At 45.8% G+C, this 20090-nt stretch overlaps 1 protein-coding gene across 1 annotated transcript in view; it reads right to left on the minus strand.

Moving 5' to 3' along the window:
- Positions 1-20090, minus strand: part of grin2da (glutamate receptor, ionotropic, N-methyl D-aspartate 2D, a) — a gene marked incomplete at both ends in the record, with an annotated part of 124050 nt that overhangs the window by 17613 nt on the left and 86347 nt on the right. The window contains 3 exons of the mRNA XM_083645877.1: positions 2825-2995; positions 5016-5077; positions 16466-16583. Coding sequence (XP_083502003.1) covers positions 2825-2995; positions 5016-5077; positions 16466-16583 — 351 coding nt within the window. The remainder of the gene's footprint in view (positions 1-2824; positions 2996-5015; positions 5078-16465; positions 16584-20090) is intronic.

Consider the following 20090-nt stretch of genomic DNA (forward strand, 5'->3'; position numbering starts at 1 on the left):
AGTCATTATTTCACCTCTGTGGTAGTTTATTTTCTTTCTTTTTTCTTTTATAAGATTTGAAGGCATAATGACTTGTTATGATGGGCATTTTTTGTAGTGTAAATATCCCCAGGAGTCAGGAGTGAACCTGCTGACTCTACTTCCTGTGCTACAGCTCAGTGACCCCCCACGCATGGGACCCTCTGGGCTTCACCAGGCTCCACGCCTCTGGCTCTGCCTCCCTCTCCCTGCTGAGTGCCAGGAGTGAAGTACTGTCACCTCTCCCTGAGTGAAATGGTAAATGGTAGGGGTGTCACGATATTTCGTTGCACGATACATCGCGATATCGAAACGTCACGATATCCGTATCGTCAGAAAAAAATGATATTGTAAAAAAAAAAAAAAAAATTGCTCCTGAATAATAATAGAACTTTAGCAGAATCAACACGCATGATTGAGGGGGTAGACTACTACTGGCATGGCAAAACAGCTCAAGGGGTACATAAGATTACATAAGTTTAGGGACCATTGAGCATGAGTTACTTTATTTTTCTTTCACCATGCAACAAACATTTAGTTTGTGACAGTGTGACCCATTCTATTGCAAGAGAAGCATTATCTTCCATGTTGTTTTCTAGTTATTATAATAACAATTTCCAAAAACAGCATTTGTTTTGTATTTTGTGTATTTCAAATGAAAGACTATTTTTCCAGTATTTTCCCAGGGCTCCCTTGAAAAGAGGTTTCGATTTCAATGGGACTCACATGGTTAAATAAATGATAAATAAATACATAAAAAATATTTAGTTTTGTTAAAAAAAATATTGTTAAAGTATCGTATCGTATCGTTATCGTGTATCGTATCGTGAAATTAGTGTATCGTGACACCCCTAGTAAATGGTAAATGGCCTGCATTTATATAGCGCTTTTATCCAAAGCGCTTTACAATCAGTAGGTACATTCACCCATTTACACACCGATGGCGGCAGGGTGCTGGCAAACTGTCGGGAGCAATTTGGGGTTCAGTATCTTGCCCAAGGACACTTCGACAGGCGGAGGCGGGAATCAAACCACCGACCTCTTTAATCCAAAGCGATTAGTGGACGACCCGCTCTACCTCCTGAGCTACAGCCGCCAGGAGTGCCAGGAGTGAAGTACTGTCACCTCTCCCAATATTCACTTGCACCTGCTTTGGCACAATCCAAGTCCAAGTCTCCTTCTTTATCCTTTAAGCCTTTATGACTGAAGTGCCATGTTTGTTTGTCATGCACATTGTCTGTTTTTGCTGCGATATACCAACTCACAGGAATTTGCATTGCGACAGAAGAACAATGATAAATATAGCCGCAAGCGGCGATGGGCGGGGTTCAAGCCTTGCGCAGATGACAAAGCTTCTGATTCTGACTAGGACATCCTCCTTGATATATCTGACAAGTTTCGCGATCATTGGACAAACAGGTGTGGAGTTACAGCCTTTTTTGTGTTAAGCCACGCCCATTTCCGGCGTTTATGGCGCCCCCTTTTGGTCGAATTGCACAAAATTTGACACACATGGTCTGGGATGGTCTCCGAAGATATCCAACAAGTTTCGTGAAGATTCATTAATCGGTCATGAAGTTATGACAATTTAGCTGAGGCCACACCTTCTCACAACTTTAACGATCAATATCTCCGAAACGAAAGTAGATTTCAAAAATCCACAAATCACGATTGTAGAGCTTGCTCCATAGATGCTTCCTGGCAATTTTGGTGCAAATCGGTCCAACGGTCTAGGAGGAGATGTCAAAAATGTGTTTTCCAAACTTTTCCAAATATCTCAAAAACTTTCCAGGCGGACATTAAGGGTCCTTATGGCAAACTTGTAGAGCAGGTTCACCTGAACATCTGGAAAAAAAAAGTTTGAAAATCGGACCAACGGCGTGGAAGTTAAGGCCTTTAACGTAAAACCGTCGATTATAGCGCCACCTTCAGGCCGATTCGAAAAATCTTTCTTGAGCAGCTACCAGCCAACAATATCTGTCATTGGGCCAAATGTCAGGTCTCTACCATTTACCAACTCACGGGAATTTGCGTTGAGGCAGATGAACAAGAAGAAGAAGAAGAAGAAGAAGAATAAACCGGCAGAAAAACAATAGGGTTTCAGCCCCTTCAGGGCTTGAACCCCTAATTAATAATAATAATAAACCAAAAACAATCGGGGTTGATATAGGCTGGAACCCCTAATTACTTGTGTAAAACAAGAATAGAACAGAAGTACTCATTCAACGTGTTACCAGAGCCAGAGGTAGGCCGGCAGCCAGCTGCCTTGCAAAAAAAGGACAGACTCTAAAATTTATTCAAAAGTATAAAAGTAAAAAAGTATTTATAGGCTACTGGCTATTTCTGTGCAAAGAAACTCACGAGAAACTATAACACTTAAGATGTATAAATACTTACTTGTACTTTGATTAATCATTTGTGTGATGATGAGAAAGACAAACAATGTGGCATCGTCAGTCTGTCGTGCATTAAAATTAGAGTAACTAGCCTGTTTTGAAAATGTAAGGAAACAAAATACAGTACAGATATTTGTGTTAAAATGTAGGGAGTAAAAAGTAATAATTTGTCAGAAAAATAAATACTCAGTAAAGCACATACTGCAGATACATGAAAAGCCTACTTAAGCACAGTAATGAATTATTTGTACCTAGTTACTTGCCAATTCTCAAGATCTGGAATAAAAAAATGGAAACTGTGTATGGCAAAGTATGTATTTTTTTTTAATTGAAAATGTGTAGGAACCCTGGCTTGTTTTCTCCTCCCATCCTCCCGTCCACCCTCCCTCTGTTCTGAAACCCTCTCTCACCCTGCTGAGCGCCAGGAGGAAGTCCATCCCGCCCGAGCGGCCCATGCAGTGCCGGAGCTTCCAGTAGACCAGATGCTCCCAGGCGAACACAAGTAGGCTGAGGCCCATGGCCACCAGCAGCATGTAGAAGACCCCCGCCATGTTGTCGATGTCCAGCTTACTGCTCATCACCTGCAGGGCGGCGACAGAGGAGAGCAGGGGAGCAGAGGCAGAGGAGAAGGGTGACAGAGAGAGAGAGAGAGAGGAAGAAAGGGCGGATGGGAACCATAATGTGAAGGGAGGGGAGGAGAGGAGAAAGCAGAGTGTATTTATTACTAACAGGAGAGGCAATTTGTCTCAGCGACAGCAGATAGAAATTTAATTACAACCAGCAGTAAGCTACAACAGACAAGCCTCTGCTGTCACTGGCTGTCAGTCCCATATGTACGGTGCGTTAGAGGCGCTGCGCTCATACCGGTGGTGCGGAGAGCAAAACATGTCCGTCACTAACGATATACCTGGCTTATATTACATTACATCAAACAAAGGGTGTTTACAGAAGTTCTGAGGCTTTTTATTTTATTTGCTCAGCTCTCATCTGCAGCCATTTTGTGGAAGCTGTTGTTATTGTTCCACCTGGCAAGTATTTAATTGGCGATGATGACGGCTTCCAACTGTTCCCGTAGAATTGTGAAGCCCTCCCATTGTTTGCCCATTCATCTGAAGGCACCTCCACAGCTGTGAGTGTAACTTGATTTGGAGTCACACTTTGAGTGCTAGTGGTAGTGGGTAGAGCCTGGTTTGGGATCGAGGCACTGCATGAAATAGGCCACGCCCATCACGGGGGAACGCTCTCCGTTCACTTCCATACACCAGCGTCATTTTCCTTGAATTAAACATAGCTAAAAGCTGTTGTGTGGTGGGGCTACGCAGACAACAAATTGCCAATTAAAGTATTTTGTACTCCCGAGCAAAACAAGGAAGCCATTGAGAATTGGTGAGGAGAAAAATGTGGATCTAGCTGTCAATGAAGTAAGTTTGAGTGTTCATCTTCCGACTTCCGTATATATGATCTTTGTGTGCAACACGTGACATATGGAGAACTCCAGGATTGGGGGGAGAGTTTTTGTTTCCCCCCGTTTTGGGTGTGGTTTCTGAATGATGACGCGCTCCGCAGTGTCTCTATTGCCCTAAAATGAAGCGAAGACAGCCGCTACAGACGGATGCTCTCATTTCTTCATGTGTTTTTCCTGCTATGAACACCAAGAACAGACAGGTGGCTCCATCATGCCATGTTCAGAATGGTTCACTCATTCACTCACTCAACTCACTCACTCACTCACTCACTATTCAGAATCAGAAACAGTTTATTTGCCAAATGCATCACAAGGACCACACAGGAAGTCATTCTGGCGTAACAGCACAACTCAACAAGATATGAAAAGAAAACAGACAGGACACAGTCAAGACACACTTAGGACATGATAGTCAAATGATTAAAAAGAAAAGCTATTTTTGAATAAAAGATGCACATAAAATACCCCTAAAAATAAAGTCAAATCATCAGTGCCTAGAATAAAAAAGCAAGGACTAATAAATAGTGCTCATTCCCCAAGCAGTGTTTATATAGTGAACTATATGGGCAACGATCAAAGGAGACCTCACTCTTCTTCTCCTTTGGTAAACGTGACCGCATTGCATTGTGGTATATAGGAGAACATGTAGGGTACATTCTCTGTTCACTAGAAATTGCAGTGCATTGTGGGTATTTTACAGTGGACTATATATTGAATCAAATTAACAGTTGAGAATTCGGACGCTAGTACAAAATGGCCAACACACTATAGTCCACTATTTCTGTAATAGGGACGGGTTTGGAACAGGGCTAAAGTTTGTATCTCTAACCTGTAGGATGACAGGTGACCAAACGTCTGTCAAATAAAAGAGCTGCTTGTGAGTCATGTGACTTTTGTTTTCCAAGTCCTGGTTCACTTGCAATTGGTCAACCAACTTTTCCACTCTGGTGGTTAAAACCAAAGACATCAAAGTGTTTGTGCGAGCGCACACTAAAACACTGAAGACACTGGCCACCTGAATAACATCTGATCTAACTTACTGTCTAACTGACTATCTGAGCAGGTTTTAGGGTTAGACTAGGTTTCAAAGGCTGGCTGTGACTGGGCCAGTGGAGACGAGGCAGAAGACACCATACCTCAATCTTATCGTTGTGGCAGATACCCGACAGCCAGAGACGCTCCAACATATCGATCTTATCTGCAGGAGAAAGAGTGGAGGGGGAGGGAGGGAGAGAGGGAGGGAGGGAGGGGAGAGAGGGAGGGAGGGAGGGGAGAGAGGGAGGGAGGGAGGGAGGGAGGGGAGAGAGGGAGGGAGGGAGGGGAGAGAGGGAGGGAGGGAGGGGAGAGAGGGAGGGAGGGAGGGAGAGAGGGAGGGAGGGAGGGAGGGAGGGAGGGAGGGGAGAGAGGGAGGGAGAGAGGGAGGGAGGGAGGGAGGGAGAGAGGGAGGGAGAGAGGGAGGGAGGGAGGGAGAGAGGGAGGGAGGGAGGGGAGAGAGGGAGGGAGGGAGGGAGGGAGGGAGGGAGGGAGGGGAGAGAGGGAGGGAGGGAGGGAGGGGAGAGAGGGAGGGAGGGAGGGAGGGAGGGGAGAGAGGGAGGGAGGGAGGGGAGAGAGGGAGGGAGGGAGGGAGGGAGGGGAGAGAGGGAGGGAGGGAGGGGAGAGAGGGAGGGAGGGAGGGGAGAGAGGGAGGGAGGGAGGGAGAGAGGGAGGGAGGGAGGGAGGGAGGGAGGGAGGGGAGAGAGGGAGGGAGAGAGGGAGGGAGGGAGGGAGGGAGAGAGGGAGGGAGAGAGGGAGGGAGGGAGGGAGAGAGGGAGGGAGGGAGGGGAGAGAGGGAGGGAGGGAGGGAGGGAGGGAGGGGAGAGAGGGAGGGAGGGAGGGAGGGAGGGAGGGGAGAGAGGGAGAGAGGGAGGGAGAGAGGGAGGGAGGGAGGGAGAGAGGGAGGGAGGGAGGGAGGGAGGGAGGGGAGAGAGGGAGGGAGGGAGGGGAGAGAGGGAGGGAGGGAGGGAGGGAGGGGAGAGAGGGAGGGAGGGAGGGGAGGGAGGGAGGGAGAGAGGGAGAGAGGGAGGGGAGAGAGGGAGGGAGGGAGGGAGGGAGGGGAGAGAGGGAGGGAGAGAGGGAGGGGAGAGAGGGAGGGAGGGAGGGAGAGGGAGAGTGGGAGGGAGAGAGGGAGGGGAGAGAGGGAGGGAGGGAGGGAGGGAGGGGAGAGAGGGAGGGAGAGAGGGAGGGGAGAGAGGGAGGGAGGGAGAGAGGGAGAGGGAGAGTGGGAGGGAGAGAGGGAGAAAACAAGAGAGAGTTCAGAGGATAGAGGAGGAGGAAAGAAAGGATTATAACCGAAGTTGTTTACTTGCCTAAACATCAGTTGTTAAAGTTGTTTATTTTGCGTTCAACGTTCAAATTAACCGCCGTTTTTTTTCAAATGTATGTTGAGATTGTAGGTTTGCAGACATAAAATGTCACATTTTTGAAAACTTATTTTGCCAACTATTACTTTACGTGCACGTTAAGTTACGTTGATATTCTACATATCCCTGGTTTTACAGACACGCAAAATGCCAACGTTTTGTTCTGGCGATCGGGTTCATTAAAACGGTCAGTGGGAAACGAGGCAGAGAGGAGAGGTGGAGAAGAAGAAGGAGGGAGGGGGGGGGGTGTAGTGTAGCTCAGGAGGTAGAGCGGGTCGTCCACATCGCTGTGGATGAAAGAGGTCGGCGGTTCAAATCCCCGGCTCCTCCAGTCTGGATGTCGACGTGTCCTTGGGCAAGATACTGAACCCTCAATTTCGCCCGACGGCTGTGCCAGCACCCTGCGGGGTGGTAGCTTGCTGCCATTGTGTGTGTGTGTGTGTGTGTGTACCTACTCATTGCAAAGTGCTTTGGATAAAAGCTCTATATAAATGCAGCCCGTTTACCAAGAAAGTGAAAGAGAGCAGATTGAAGAAAGGGATTACCGTCCTTTTTGTTATGAGAGCAAGGCGACTGATCCCCGGGGGGCGAGGAGAAGCCACAGAAGGTAGTAGTCATCACAGAGGGAAGGAGAGAAGGAGAAGCCACAGAAGGTGGTAGTCATCACAGAGGGAAGGAGAGAAGGAGAAGCCACAGAAGGTGGTAGTCATCACAGAGGGAAGGAGAGAAGGAGAAGCCACAGAAGGTGGTAGTCATCACAGAGGGAAGGAGAGAAGGAGAAGCCACAGAAGGTGGTAGTCATCACAGAGGGAAGGAGAGAAGGAGAAGCCACAGAAGGTGGTAGTCATCACAGAGGGAAGGAGAGAAGGAGAAGCCACAGAAGGTGGTAGTCATCACAGAGGGAAGGAGAGAAGGAGAAGCCACAGAAGGTGGTAGTCATCACAGAGGGAAGGAGAGAAGGAGAAGCCACAGAAGGTGGTAGTCATCACAGAGGGAAGGAGAGAAGGAGAAGCCACAGAAGGTGGTAGTCATCACAGAGGGAAGGAGAGAAGGAGAAGCCACAGAAGGTGGTAGTCATCACAGAGGGAAGGAGAGAAGGAGAAGCCACAGAAGGTGGTAGTCATCACAGAGGGAAGGAGAGAAGGAGAAGCCACAGAAGGTGGTAGTCATCACAGAGGGAAGGAGAGAAGGAGAAGGACTGGAGTCTAGCAGATGATGAAATGAAACACAGGGGGAGAGAGATGAGAGAAAAAGGGGAGTCCGTGTGTGTGATGTCAAAAAGGAGAGAAATAAGACACAAGGCGACGGTGGTATTGACGGAGTCAGCTAAAGGGAGGAAAGAAGAAGGTAAAGAAAAACGTAGCAGGAGATGGAGAACGAGAGAGATGAATGGAGAGGATTAGGAGACATTTAGCAGAGAAAGCCATGAAACTGAACAGAAGACAGAGAGAGGGCGATAGAGAGACAGGGCGGGAGCGAGAGCGAGCAGCTCTTTGAAGTGGGTGGTGGAGCGGCTTGGCGTCTCTGAGCTGGGCATGTCGAGGGTAGAGCGACACGACATTGAGAGGAAAGGAGAGCACACACAAACATTACACTCCCCACTCAAACTGTCACACACACACACACACACACACACACACACACACACACACACACAGACAGACAGCCCCAATACGCCACGGCTCTGTGTGTGTGTGTGTGTGTGTGTGGTTGTGTGTGTGTGTGCGTGTGTGCGTGTGTGTGTGTGTGTGTGTGTGTGCGCACTCACACACACAGGACGAGTGCACATGTGCACACATGTGCACTCACAGGAGTGGGAGTTGGGAGGTTCCATTTGAAAAGGTTTGATTTGATTTGATTTGATTTATTTATTTAGACGGGACAATGCAAAATTGATGAACACAATAACCATGGAACAGATAAAAACATCTGGAACATAATAAAAGTGTAAAAATCGCCGGATTTAACACGAGGCTAGTTTCCATCCGTTGTCCCCGCTTGGGCGTGCCCGGGCACAGATCGCTTTGGCGTGCCCGGGCGCAGAGCGCTTTGGCGTGCCCGGGCACAGAGCACTTGCGAATGTGAAAGCCAACCGTTCCGAACCACATAGACAACACACAGGCGAGGATACACTGCAGGCATTATGGTAGATGATGCAAGTGCACTCTGTTCCGTTTCTTAGAAATGTTGTAATGTGAAAGCTGACCAGCGGGGGCAGAGGGGAGGGGGGTAATCGTGTCCAGGCGCAGAACGGACGAAAGCAATGGTTCCCAGTGAGAAAGCACCCTGAATGACTTGTTACCATGGATTTTAGTTTTTGCAGTGCACACATGCATGAATGCAGGTGTGTGTGTGTGTGTGTGTGTGTGTGTATGTGTGTGCGCACACGCGCGCGCGCACACACACACACGCACACACATGCACACCCACAGACAGTATGAGCGTACACTCTGATGGCGTCGCAGTGAGAGGTTTGAAATCCCCTCGCTCGCTCACAGTTACAGTATTAATTGACCTCGGGGTTAATTAGCGTGTGGAAAGCGCTCTGTGCAGCTCTGTACGCCGCGCGGATTAGAACACCGCCACCGCGCCGCGTTCGTTGACTGAAATGTCAGATCGGCTCAAACAAAACACAAATCAGCCTCGCTGATTGTGTATTACCATATGTCCCGCTTCCCCATAGAGTCACGTGCGGGAAGTCAAATGCTCCTCGACAGCCAAGTTAAACCGCCCCTCGACACTCCCCACCTAGATTTGTGTCCTAACAATGGCTGCTAATTCTTCAAGTTCACTCTCACTCGCATAATCTAATTCATCACATTTCAATGAGCGCCACGCTGATCTCTCTCTCTCTCCCTCTCTAGCTCTCTCCTTCTCTCTCTCTCCTTCTCTCCCTCTCTCTCCTTCTCCCTCTCTCTCTCTCCTTCTCTCCCTCTCTCTCTCTCTCCCTCTCTCTCTCCTTCTCTCTCTCTCCTTCTCTCCCTCTCTCTCCTTCTCCCTCTCTCTCTCTCCTTCTCCCTCTCTCTCTCTCCCTCTCTAGCTCTCTCCTTCTCTCTCTCTCTCTCTCTCTCCCTCTCTCTCCTTCTCCCTCTCTCTCTCTCCTTCTCTCCCTCTCTCTCTCTCTCCCTCTCTCTCTCCTTCTCTCTCTCTCTCCTTCTCTCTCTCTCTCCCTCCCTCTCTCTCCTTCTCTCTCTCTCTCCTTCTCTCCCTCTCTCCTTCTCTCTCTCTCCCCCCCTCTCTCTCTCCTTCTCTCTCTCTCTCCCTCTCTCCTTCTCTCTCTCTCCCTCCCTCTCTCTCCTTCTCTACCTCCCTCACTCTCTCTCCCTCCCTCTCTTTATCTCTGCCCATGCTTTAATCATTTCAGTCACTGGTGCATAATGCTGCTCTCCCCAACAAAAGAGCTGACAGACACAAACAGGAAGTTCAGATCTGCCTCATGTCACCGGCTCTGAGCTGACACACACGCACACACACACACACACACACACACACACACACACACACACACACACACACACACACACACAGACAGAAACACACACACACACACACACACACACACAGACAGCAACACACACACACACACACACACACACAAACAGGAAGTTCACATCTGCCTCAACTCACCTGCTCTGAGCTGACAGACACAAACAGGAAGTTCAGATCTGCCTCAACTCACCTGCTCTGAACTGACAGACACAAACAGGAAGTTCAGCTCTGCCTCATCTCACCTGCTCTGAACTGACAGACACAAACAGGAAGTTCAGATCTGCCTCAACTCACCTGCTCTGAACTGACAGACACAAACAGGAAGTTCAGCTCTGCCTCATCTCACCTGCTCTGAACTGACAGACACAAACAGGAAGTTCAGATCTGCCTCAACTCACCTGCTCTGAGCTGACAGACACAAACAGGAAGTTCAGCTCTGCTTCATCTCACCTGCTCTGAACTGACAGACACAAACAGGAAGTTCAGATCTGCCTCAACTCACCTGCTCTGAGCTGACAGACACAAACAGGAAGTTCAGATCTGCCTCATCTCACCTGCTCTGAACTGACAGACACAAACAGGAAGTTCAGATATGCCTCAACTCACCTGCTCTGAGCTGACAGACACAAACAGGAAGTTCAGCTCTGCCTCATCTCACCTGCTCTGAACTGACAGACAGACAGACAGACAGACAGACAGACAGACAGACACACACACACACACACACACACACACACACACACACACACACACACACGGAAGTTCAGATCTGCCTCTCTCACCTGCTCTGAGGAGAGAAAAATAAAAGGAGTAAAGAGGGTAATCTGCTGCACAAAAGCGGGGGAGGAGCAGAGGTGCAAACAGAGGCGCAGGACAAACTCAGCTTGAAATAGAGTTAATGTGATTTTTGACAGTTTTAGTCTCGATTTTGCGCCATTCCATCGGGGAGCGGAGTGGAAAATGTCCGCTGAAGTGCCCTTGAGCAAAAATAATGAATTAAAGTCCTAAAATGTCAGACTGAAACACAGTCAGTTTGTAGCATGGGCATCACTAACACGGATGACGTAAAGGCTACATGGGGCTTGTACCAGCTCTAAAGGGGGTTTATACTGCAGTAGTTCCACTGTGTGCAGGCTATTGAAACCTGGTACATGCTTTCTTTAGTCAGCAGGATTCATGGAAGGTTCCATCCTCTATGAATTCATAAGGCACTTAACTCTTTCTCTCCATGTGCAGAAAGAAGGGTCAAGCTCCTTCATAACCACTTAACTCTTTTTCTTTTCATATTGACAATATTAAAATAAATATAAAGTAGATGTTTATTATTTTAGCGAATGTGTCCCTTTGTTCTCTAGCGAGCGGCTTTTGGCCCCGCCATTAGATGGACGTTTGGGGCTAGTTTCGTTCTTCTTCGTCAGTTAGCAGGGTTACAAGGTATTATGGGATATCCTACCCCACCTAAGGAACCATTGCATGCTTCCTGCCAAAAATAGGTACCTAGAAAGGTTACAAAATGTATCCTACCTGTTTCAGACACCCTATAACTTAAAAACAACTTATACCTAAATGTTATATAGGTTGATTCCTTGCATTTCATACACAGCCATAGAGTCCCTACGTTCAGCCATTGCGAGACTGCCCATGGGACTAGAGGAAGTGAATTATCCATTCCTTTCTCCATAGACGTTATTCTGGTATGTATTTAAGTGGAATTAGGTAAGCGTATTGAGGTCCTTCAGTGCAGTGTTTCTCAACTGGTGGGTCGGGACACAAAAGTGGGTCGCGGGGCCATTTTGAGTGTGCATGACTACTCATTGAGTAGTACAGGATCTGTGTTTGTTTTAAACAGCATGTATAGAAGTGTACAGGATCTGTGTTTGTTTTAAACAGCATGTATAGAAGTGTACAGGATCTGTGCTTGTTTTAAACAGCATATATAGAAGTGTACAGGATCTGTGCTGGTTTTAAACAGCATGTATAGAAGTGTACAGGATCTGTGCTTGTTTGAAACAGCATGTATAGAAGTGTACAGGATCTGTGCTGGTTTTAAACAGCATGTATAGAAGTGTACAGGATCTGTGCTTGTTTTAAACAGCATGTATAGAAGTGTACAGGATCTGTGCTTGTTTTAAACAGCATGTATAGAAGTGTACAGGATCTGTGTTTGTTTTAAACAGCATGTATAGAAGTGTACAGGATCTGTGCTTGTTTTAAACAGCATGTATAGAAGTGTACAGGATCTGTGCTTGTTTTAAACAGCATGTATAGAAGTGTACAGGATCTGTGTTTGTTTTAAACAGCATGTATAGAAGTGTACAGGATCTGTGTTTGTTTTAAACAGCATGTATAGAAGTGTACAGGATCTGTGCTTGTTTTAAACAGCATGTATAGAAGTGTACAGGATCTGTGCTGGTTTTAAACAGCATGTATCGAAGGGTACAGGATCTGTGCTTGTTTTAAACAGCATGTATAGAAGTGTACAGGATCTGTGTTTGTTTTAAACAGCATGTATAGAAGTGTACAGGATCTGTGCTTGTTTTAAACAGCATGTATAGAAGTGTACAGGATCTGTGCTTGTTTTAAACAGCATGTATAGAAGTGTACAGGATCTGTGTTTGTTTTAAACAGCATGTATAGAAGTGTACAGGATCTGTGCTTGTTTTAAACAGCATGTATAGAAGTGTACAGGATCTGTGCTGGTTTTAAACAGCATGTATAGAAGTGTACAGGATCTGTGCTTGTTTTAAACAGCATGTATAGAAGTGTACAGGATCTGTGCTTGTTTTAAACAGCATGTATAGAAGTGCACAGGATCTGTGCTTGTTTTAAACAGCATGTATAGAAGTGTACAGGATCTGTGCTTGTTTTAAACAGCATGTATAGAAGTGTACAGGATCTGTGCTGGTTTTAAACAGCATGTATAGAAGTGTACAGGATCTGTGCTGGTTTTAAACAGCATGTATAGAAGTGTACAGGATCTGTGCTGGTTTTAAACAGCATGTATAGAAGTGTACAGGATCTGTGCTTGTTTTAAACAGCATGTATAGAAGTGTACAGGATCTGTGCTGGTTTTAAACAGCATGTATAGAAGTGTACAGGATCTGTGCTTGTTTTAAACAGCATGTATAGAAGTGTACAGGATCTGTGCTTGTTTTAAACAGCATGTATAGAAGTGTACAGGATATGTGCTGGTTTTAAACAGCATGTATAGAAGTGTACAGGATCTGTGCTTGTTTTAAACAGCATGTATAGAAGTGCACAGGATCTGTGCTTGTTTTAAACAGCATGTATAGAAGTGTACAGGATCTGTGCTTGTTTTAAACAGCAGGTATAGAAGTGCACAGGATCTGTGCTTGTTTTAAACAGCATGTATAGAAGTGTACAGGATCTGTGCTGGTTTTAAACAGCATGTATAGAAGTGTACAGGATCTGTGCTTGTTTTAAACAGCATATATAGAAGTGCACAGGATCTGTGCTGGTTTTAAACAGCATGTATAGAAGTGTACAGGATCTGTGCTTGTTTTAAACAGCATGTATAGAAGTGTACAGGATATGTGCTTGTTTTAAACAGCAGGTAAAGAAATGCACAGGATCTGTGCTTGTTTTAAACAGCATGTATAGAAGTGTACAGGATCTGTGCTTGTTTTAAACAGCATGTATAGAAGTGTACAGGATCTGTGCTTGTTTTAAACAGCATGTATAGAAGTGCACAGGATCTGTGCTTGTTTTAAACAGCATGTATAGAAGTGTACAGGATCTGTGCTGGTTTTAAACAGCATGTATAGAAGTGTACAGGATCTGTGCTTGTTTTAAACAGCATGTATAGAAGTGTACAGGATATGTGCTGGTTTTAAACAGCATGTATAGAAGTGTACAGGATCTGTGCTTGTTTTAAACAGCATGTATAGAAGTGTACAGGATCTGTGCTTGTTTTAAACAGCATGTATAGACGTGTACAGGATCTGTGCTGGTTTTAAACAGCATATATAGAAGTGTACAGGATCTGTGCTGGTTTTAAACAGCATGTATAGAAGTGTACAGGATCTGTGCTTGTTTTAAACAGCATGTATAGAAGTGTACAGGATCTGTGCTGGTTTTAAACACACATGTATAGAAGTGTACAGGATCTGTGCTGGTTTTAAACACACATATAGAAGTGTACAGGATCTGTGCTTGTTTTAAACAGCATGTATATAAGTGTACAGGATCTGTGCTTGTTTTAAACAGCATGTATAGAAGTGTACAGGATCTGTGCTTGTTTTAAACAGCATGTATAGAAGTGTACAGGATCTGTGCTTGTTTTAAACAGCATGTATAGAAGTGTACAGGATCTGTGCTGGTTTTAAACAGCATGTATAGAAGTGTACAGGATCTGTGCTGGTTTTAAACAGCATGTATAGAAGTGTACAGGATCTGTGCTTGTTTTAAACAGCATGTATAGAAGTGTACATGATCTGTGCTGGTTTTAAACAGCATGTATAGAAGTGTACAGGATCTGTGCTTGTTTTAAACAGCATGTATAGAAGTGTACAGGATCTGTGCTGGTTTTAAACAGCATGTATAGAAGTATATATGATCTGTGCTGGTTTTAAACAGCATGTATAGAAGTGTACATGATCTGTGCTGGTTTTAAACAGCATGTATAGAAGTGTACAGGATCTGTGCTTGTTTTAAACAGCATGTATAGAAGTGTACAGGATCTGTGCTGGTTTTAAACAGCATATATAGAAGTGTACAGGATCTGTGCTGGTTTTAAACAGCATGTATAGAAGTGTACAGGATCTGTGCTGGTTTTAAACAGCATATATAGAAGTGCACAGGATCTGTGCTTGTTTTAAACAGCATATATAGAAGTGTACAGGATCTGTGCTGGTGGTTTTAAACAGCACGTATAGAAGTGTACAGGATCTGTGCTTGTTTTAAACAGCATGTATAGAAGTGTACAGGATCTGTGCTGGTTTTAAACAGCATGTATAGAAGTGTACAGGATCTGTGCTTGTTTTAAACAGCATGTATAGAAGTGTACAGGATCTGTGCTTGTTTTAAAGAGCATGTATAGAAGTGTACAGGATCTGTGCTGGTTTTAAACAGCATATAGAAGTGTACAGGATCTGTGCTTGTTTTAAACAGCATGTATAAGTGTACAGGATCTGTGCTGGTTTTAAACAGCATATATAGAAGTGTACAGGATCTGTGCTTGTTTTAAACAGCATGTATAGAAGTGTACAGGATCTGTGCTTGTTTTAAACAGCAGGTATAGAAGTGTACAGGATCTGTGCTTGTTTTAAACAGCATGTATAGAAGTGTACAGGATCTGTGCTGGTTTTAAACAGCATATATAGAAGTGCACAGGATCTGTGCTTGTTTTAAACAGCATGTATAGAAGTGTACAGGATCTGTGCTGGTTTTAAACAGCATGTATAGAAGTGTACAGGATCTGTGCTGGTTTTAAACAGCATGTATAGAAGTGTACAGGATCTGTGCTGGTTTTAAACAGCATGTATAGAAGTGTACAGGATCTGTGCTGGTTTTAAACAGCATGCCAAACTATCAGCGTGATTCTCCAAATGCCTCTTCACTTTCACCAGCCCACTGCTGGACCTTCAGGGCAAAGAGCTTGTGCAGTACTCGTGTTGGTGATGTGGGGTTATTTTAGCATTTTGTATCAAACAGGTTGACAGAATCATTTTCCTAGTTACTGCAAACTGAAAATAGAAACTGTTTTGCGAAACTGCTTTGTTAGGATCATATTATCTTTCCAAGTTGTTCATTTTCACATTACAGTCCATTTCATAGCTGTCATTTTTACATTTTAATCTCAGGGAGAGGTCAGACTTGCATATAGCATTTTCTCCCTTGAAACAGCGTGTACGCGCCACTGCTACAGAAATGGGTTTTTGAAGGCAGACCTTAAAAAAAAAAAAAAAGAATCTTCATGCCGTGTGACTTTTTTTTTGGAGGGGGGACGGGGGGCTTTTAAAGGTTATTTCATGGCATTGCTTTATTGGAGGTTCAGGGTAAAAAGAAGCAGACACACTGCAGAGGAGGAGCTATAGGGGGTGAGTCTGTGCCACAGGACTGCAGCCATATTATGAATGAGTACAGATAAAGAACAGGGAAACTTAGTGAAGTTAATATTGGACAGAAGGGGCGTGTGGGTAGTGCTTCCCTGTCCACCAGCATGAGGATCACAGGTTTGAGCCCCCGGCCGCGTCACCTCCGGCTTGGTCGGGTGTAGCTACACACACAATTGGCCGTGTCTGGGGGTGGGAAGCCTGGATTAAAGAGCAATGTCTGTCCACCAGATGTGGTGCGGCTCTGTAAAACTATAGCGGAACAGACTCTTGCCCATTCGTGTTCTTAAATATTGCATAGTTTATAATACTGAGTCTCGACTCCATTTTAGAGCCAGCCTCAAGTGGCCATTCGAGGAACTGCATTTTTGGGTACTTCCGCATTGGCCTCAATTTTAACAACCGAAACTCCCTCCTCGGATGCTTCATCCTTCCTTCTCCTACCCACCGCTGCTCCCCCCCCCCCCCCCCCGCACAGACCCCCACACTCCTCCCTCCCACTCCCCCCACTGCACACACAACCCCCCACTCCACACACAACCCCCCACTCCACACACACCCCCCCACACACACACACCCTTACACCCCTCCCTCCACCAACCCACCCACCCCCATCCCTCTCACCGTCCCCGACCAGCTGCAGCAGGGCCAGGTCCAGAGGTCTTTTCCAGCGGGAGTTCTTGTGCAGAGCGATGCCATAACCTGTGGTGGCAAACACCTTTCCAGAGCCGATGGTCATCACCTGGTGGAGTGAGTCACACGCACGCACGCACGCACGCACGCACGCACACACACACACACACACACACACACACACACACACACACACACACACACACACACACACACACATTAACCATTAGGTGGCGCTATGACTATTACTGCATATTGACATGTGTAATAGGTGAAGAAGATATGCTTATTATTTTTGTGGTGTAAACTTTCTTACACATTATGGGACATTGCTTTAGAGAAAGTAATGCAAAGCAGCTGGCTCCAGCTCTCTAATACTGATTCAGTATTAGATTCAGCAGAGCTAGTCTGAACTGGTTTCAGCAGAGCTAAGTCTGAACTGGTTTCAGCAGAGCTAGTCTGAACTGGTTTCAGCAGAGCTAAGTCTGAACTGGTTTCAGCAGAGCTAGTCTGAACTGGTTTCAGCAGAGCTAGTCTGAACTGGTTTCAGCAGAGCTAGTCTGAACTGGTTTCAGCAGAGCTAGTCTGAACTGGTTTCTGCAGAGCTAGTCTGAACTGGTTTCTGCAGAGCTAGTCTGAACTGGTTTCAGCAGAGCTAGTCTGAACTGGTTTCTGCAGAGCTAGTCTGAGCTGGTTTCTGCAGAGGAATTAATACACAGACCCACACTTCACTGTAATAATCACTGCAGCTGCCTCCCGGAGACATTATTATAAACGAGCGGGAGGCCACAGCACTATGGGAGCCATATCAAATAGAGCTTTATAAATAAATCAACAGGAGTGCTGTCCAGAAATGACAATATGAACCAGCGACAGGCCGCGAGGGGCCCATTCCAATGCATTGGATTTGTCTCATTTGTGTAATGCAGAATGTAGACCTTCTCATTCCCCCTGCTTGTTGTGCCATCACCGTTGCCGCACTACCACAGAAAAAGAGTGTTCAGGGGATTCATTGGCTACTACTGTGTGTGTTTGTGTGTGTGTGTGCGCGTGCCTGCGTGTGTGTGTGTGTGTGTGTGCGCGTGATCCTTCAATGTGTGCAGCAAGATGTTGCAGCTCTTATACCAGTCTGGTGTGGCAAGTGGAATCTTCTTTGAAGCCACCTGTTGGGGCAGCAGCATCAGACTAAGAAATTGAACAAACTGATAAAGGAGAGCTGGCTCTGTGCTGGGGAGCACTCTGGAGCCCCTGGGTGTGGCTCTGTGCTGGGGAGCACTCTGGAGCCCCTGGGTGTGGCTCTGTGCTGGGGAGCACTCTGGAGCCCCTGGGTGTGGCTCTGTGCTGGGGAGCACTCTGGAGCCCCTGGGTGTGGCTCTGTGCTGGGGAGCACTCTGGAGCCCCTGGGTGTGGCTCTGTGCTGGGGAGCACTCTGGAGCCCCTGGGTGTGGCTCTGTGCTGGGGACCACTCTGGAGCCCCTGGCGGTGGTTGTGGAGAGAAGGATGTTGCACAAGCTGCTCAAAATAATGAATGACATGACACACGCCCAAGCCCCCAGGAATAGCGCTGGGCTGTGAAGCCATTTGAACATGGTGGCGAAGCTCTGTATTGCAAGTCACGTGACGCCATGCAGCCCAGAAAGTAAAATTCCCATCCACTTGCATGGGGACCCCGGCAGCTGTTAAACCCAGGGGAATTTTTTCCGGGTGTCACTCAAAGTATAAAACGAGTCTTTTAATTATCAACTAATTTTTTATGGGGCATTTTTTTCTTCAGAAGCCACTAAGAGCAGTATACGGGGGTATTTTCTTCTTGTAATACAATCTATGGGTGGGAGGGGTGGGAGACGTCATGGAACACGTCATGGCACACATGCGCACTTCGCCTTTAGCCGCATAGTCAGGAAGAAAAAGCCCCCATGGTGGCTTCATGCGCCAATGAGCAACCTCCGTCCGAATGCATGGGTGAGCGTGGCATGTCCCCTATCCAGTTCTTTTAATACATCCATGCAATACATCCATGCACACCAGTGGTTCCCAAACGGGGGTATGCGTACCTCTAGGGGTACGTAGAGGTAGTACAGGGGGTACTTGAGAGAAAGGGGAAAATGTAAAAATGAACAAATAAATCATGAAAGTAAATGAAATGTTAAAGTAATTCTGCCCAGGAGGGACTAATTGCAACTCTTTCACTCCATTTGTTATGTTGTCATCAGTGGTGGAAATGGCGTTGAATGCTTGGTAACGGCGTTCCCATAGCAACCATTGCGGGGGAATGGTGAGAACACGCGTGGGTCCAAGTTTTGTTTTCTTTAAAAACAAAATGGCTTATAGCACTGTTTCTCTAAAACGTTTTCATAAAGGTTCTTATAGCACTGTTTCTCTAAAACGTTTTCATAAAGGTTCTTATTCATAGCTTTCAAGGGGCGTTACGTTCTGCCGGGAACGCCCACCTGGCGGTCAAAAAAAAACTTGTTCATTCCGCAGTGCCCGCCGAGTCACTAGTTTCTCACGCTGTTTGTTCAGCCAAAATGCCGGATACCTGTTGTGCTATCGGTTGCACTAACCGACGAGGAGACACGCCTGGCTTGTGCTTTTACAGAATGCCGTCGGAGAAAGAAAACTCACACACACACACACACACACACCAGTCCCCTTACGAGGGAACTGCTTTTTACTGGCAGAGCTGTGCTGCGTTTCCAATATAAAGCAGACACTGGAGTCACGGTGCAAAGTGAATCGATTCACCGTGTCAGTATGTCACTAATGAAACAGAGCTGTGCTGCGTTTAAATATTCCTGACTGGAAACTGGTGGAAAAAAGACCGCTTTTTGCTGCAGCTGCGTCTGGTCAGTGTTCAGCGCCATTGTTGTTTTGAGTTTTGACCGCCAGAAGGGGCGTTCCTTGTACTTACGTAACGCCCCTTGAAAGCTATGAATAGCACTGTTTCTCTAAAACGTTTTCATAAAGGTTCTTATAGCACTGTTTTTCTAAAACGTTTTCATAAAGGTTCTTATAGCACTGTTTCTCTAAAACGTTTTCATAAAGGTTCTTATAGCACTGTTTCTCTAAAACTAGGGATGCACCGATATGAAAATTTTGGCCGATGCCGATAACCGATATTAACATTGCTGTTATGGCCGATAACCGATATTTACCGATGTCGATATGATCTGTATAAAACCAAATTTTTATGATCATCACATTTTGTACATACTGAAAAACACATGTTAACACTGAATTTGAAAAAGTTATGCATTTCTTTATTTGCAAAGCCTTTGGAAAAGCCCATAAATCATAGATTTACTGCATTATTTCATATCAATGTGAAGAATTTGGCTGATAATAATAACCGATATTAACATTGCAACATCTGACCGATACCGATATGACCGATATGTTAAAAAATGACCAACATCGGCCGATACCGATATGATTGCCGATATATCGTGCATCCCTATCTAAAACGTTTTCATAAAGGTTCTTATAGCACTGTTTCTCTAAAACGTTTTCATAAAGGTTCTTATAGCACTGTTTCTCTAAAACGTTTTCATAAAGGTTCGTCTGTTCATGTCGCATGTGATTGGCTATCTGTTACAAACCACGCCTCTTTTATGTG

The sequence above is a fragment of the Poromitra crassiceps genome (genome assembly GCF_964638095.1).
Source record: "Poromitra crassiceps genome assembly, chromosome: 11".
Classification (NCBI taxonomy): domain Eukaryota; kingdom Metazoa; phylum Chordata; class Actinopteri; order Beryciformes; family Melamphaidae; genus Poromitra; species Poromitra crassiceps.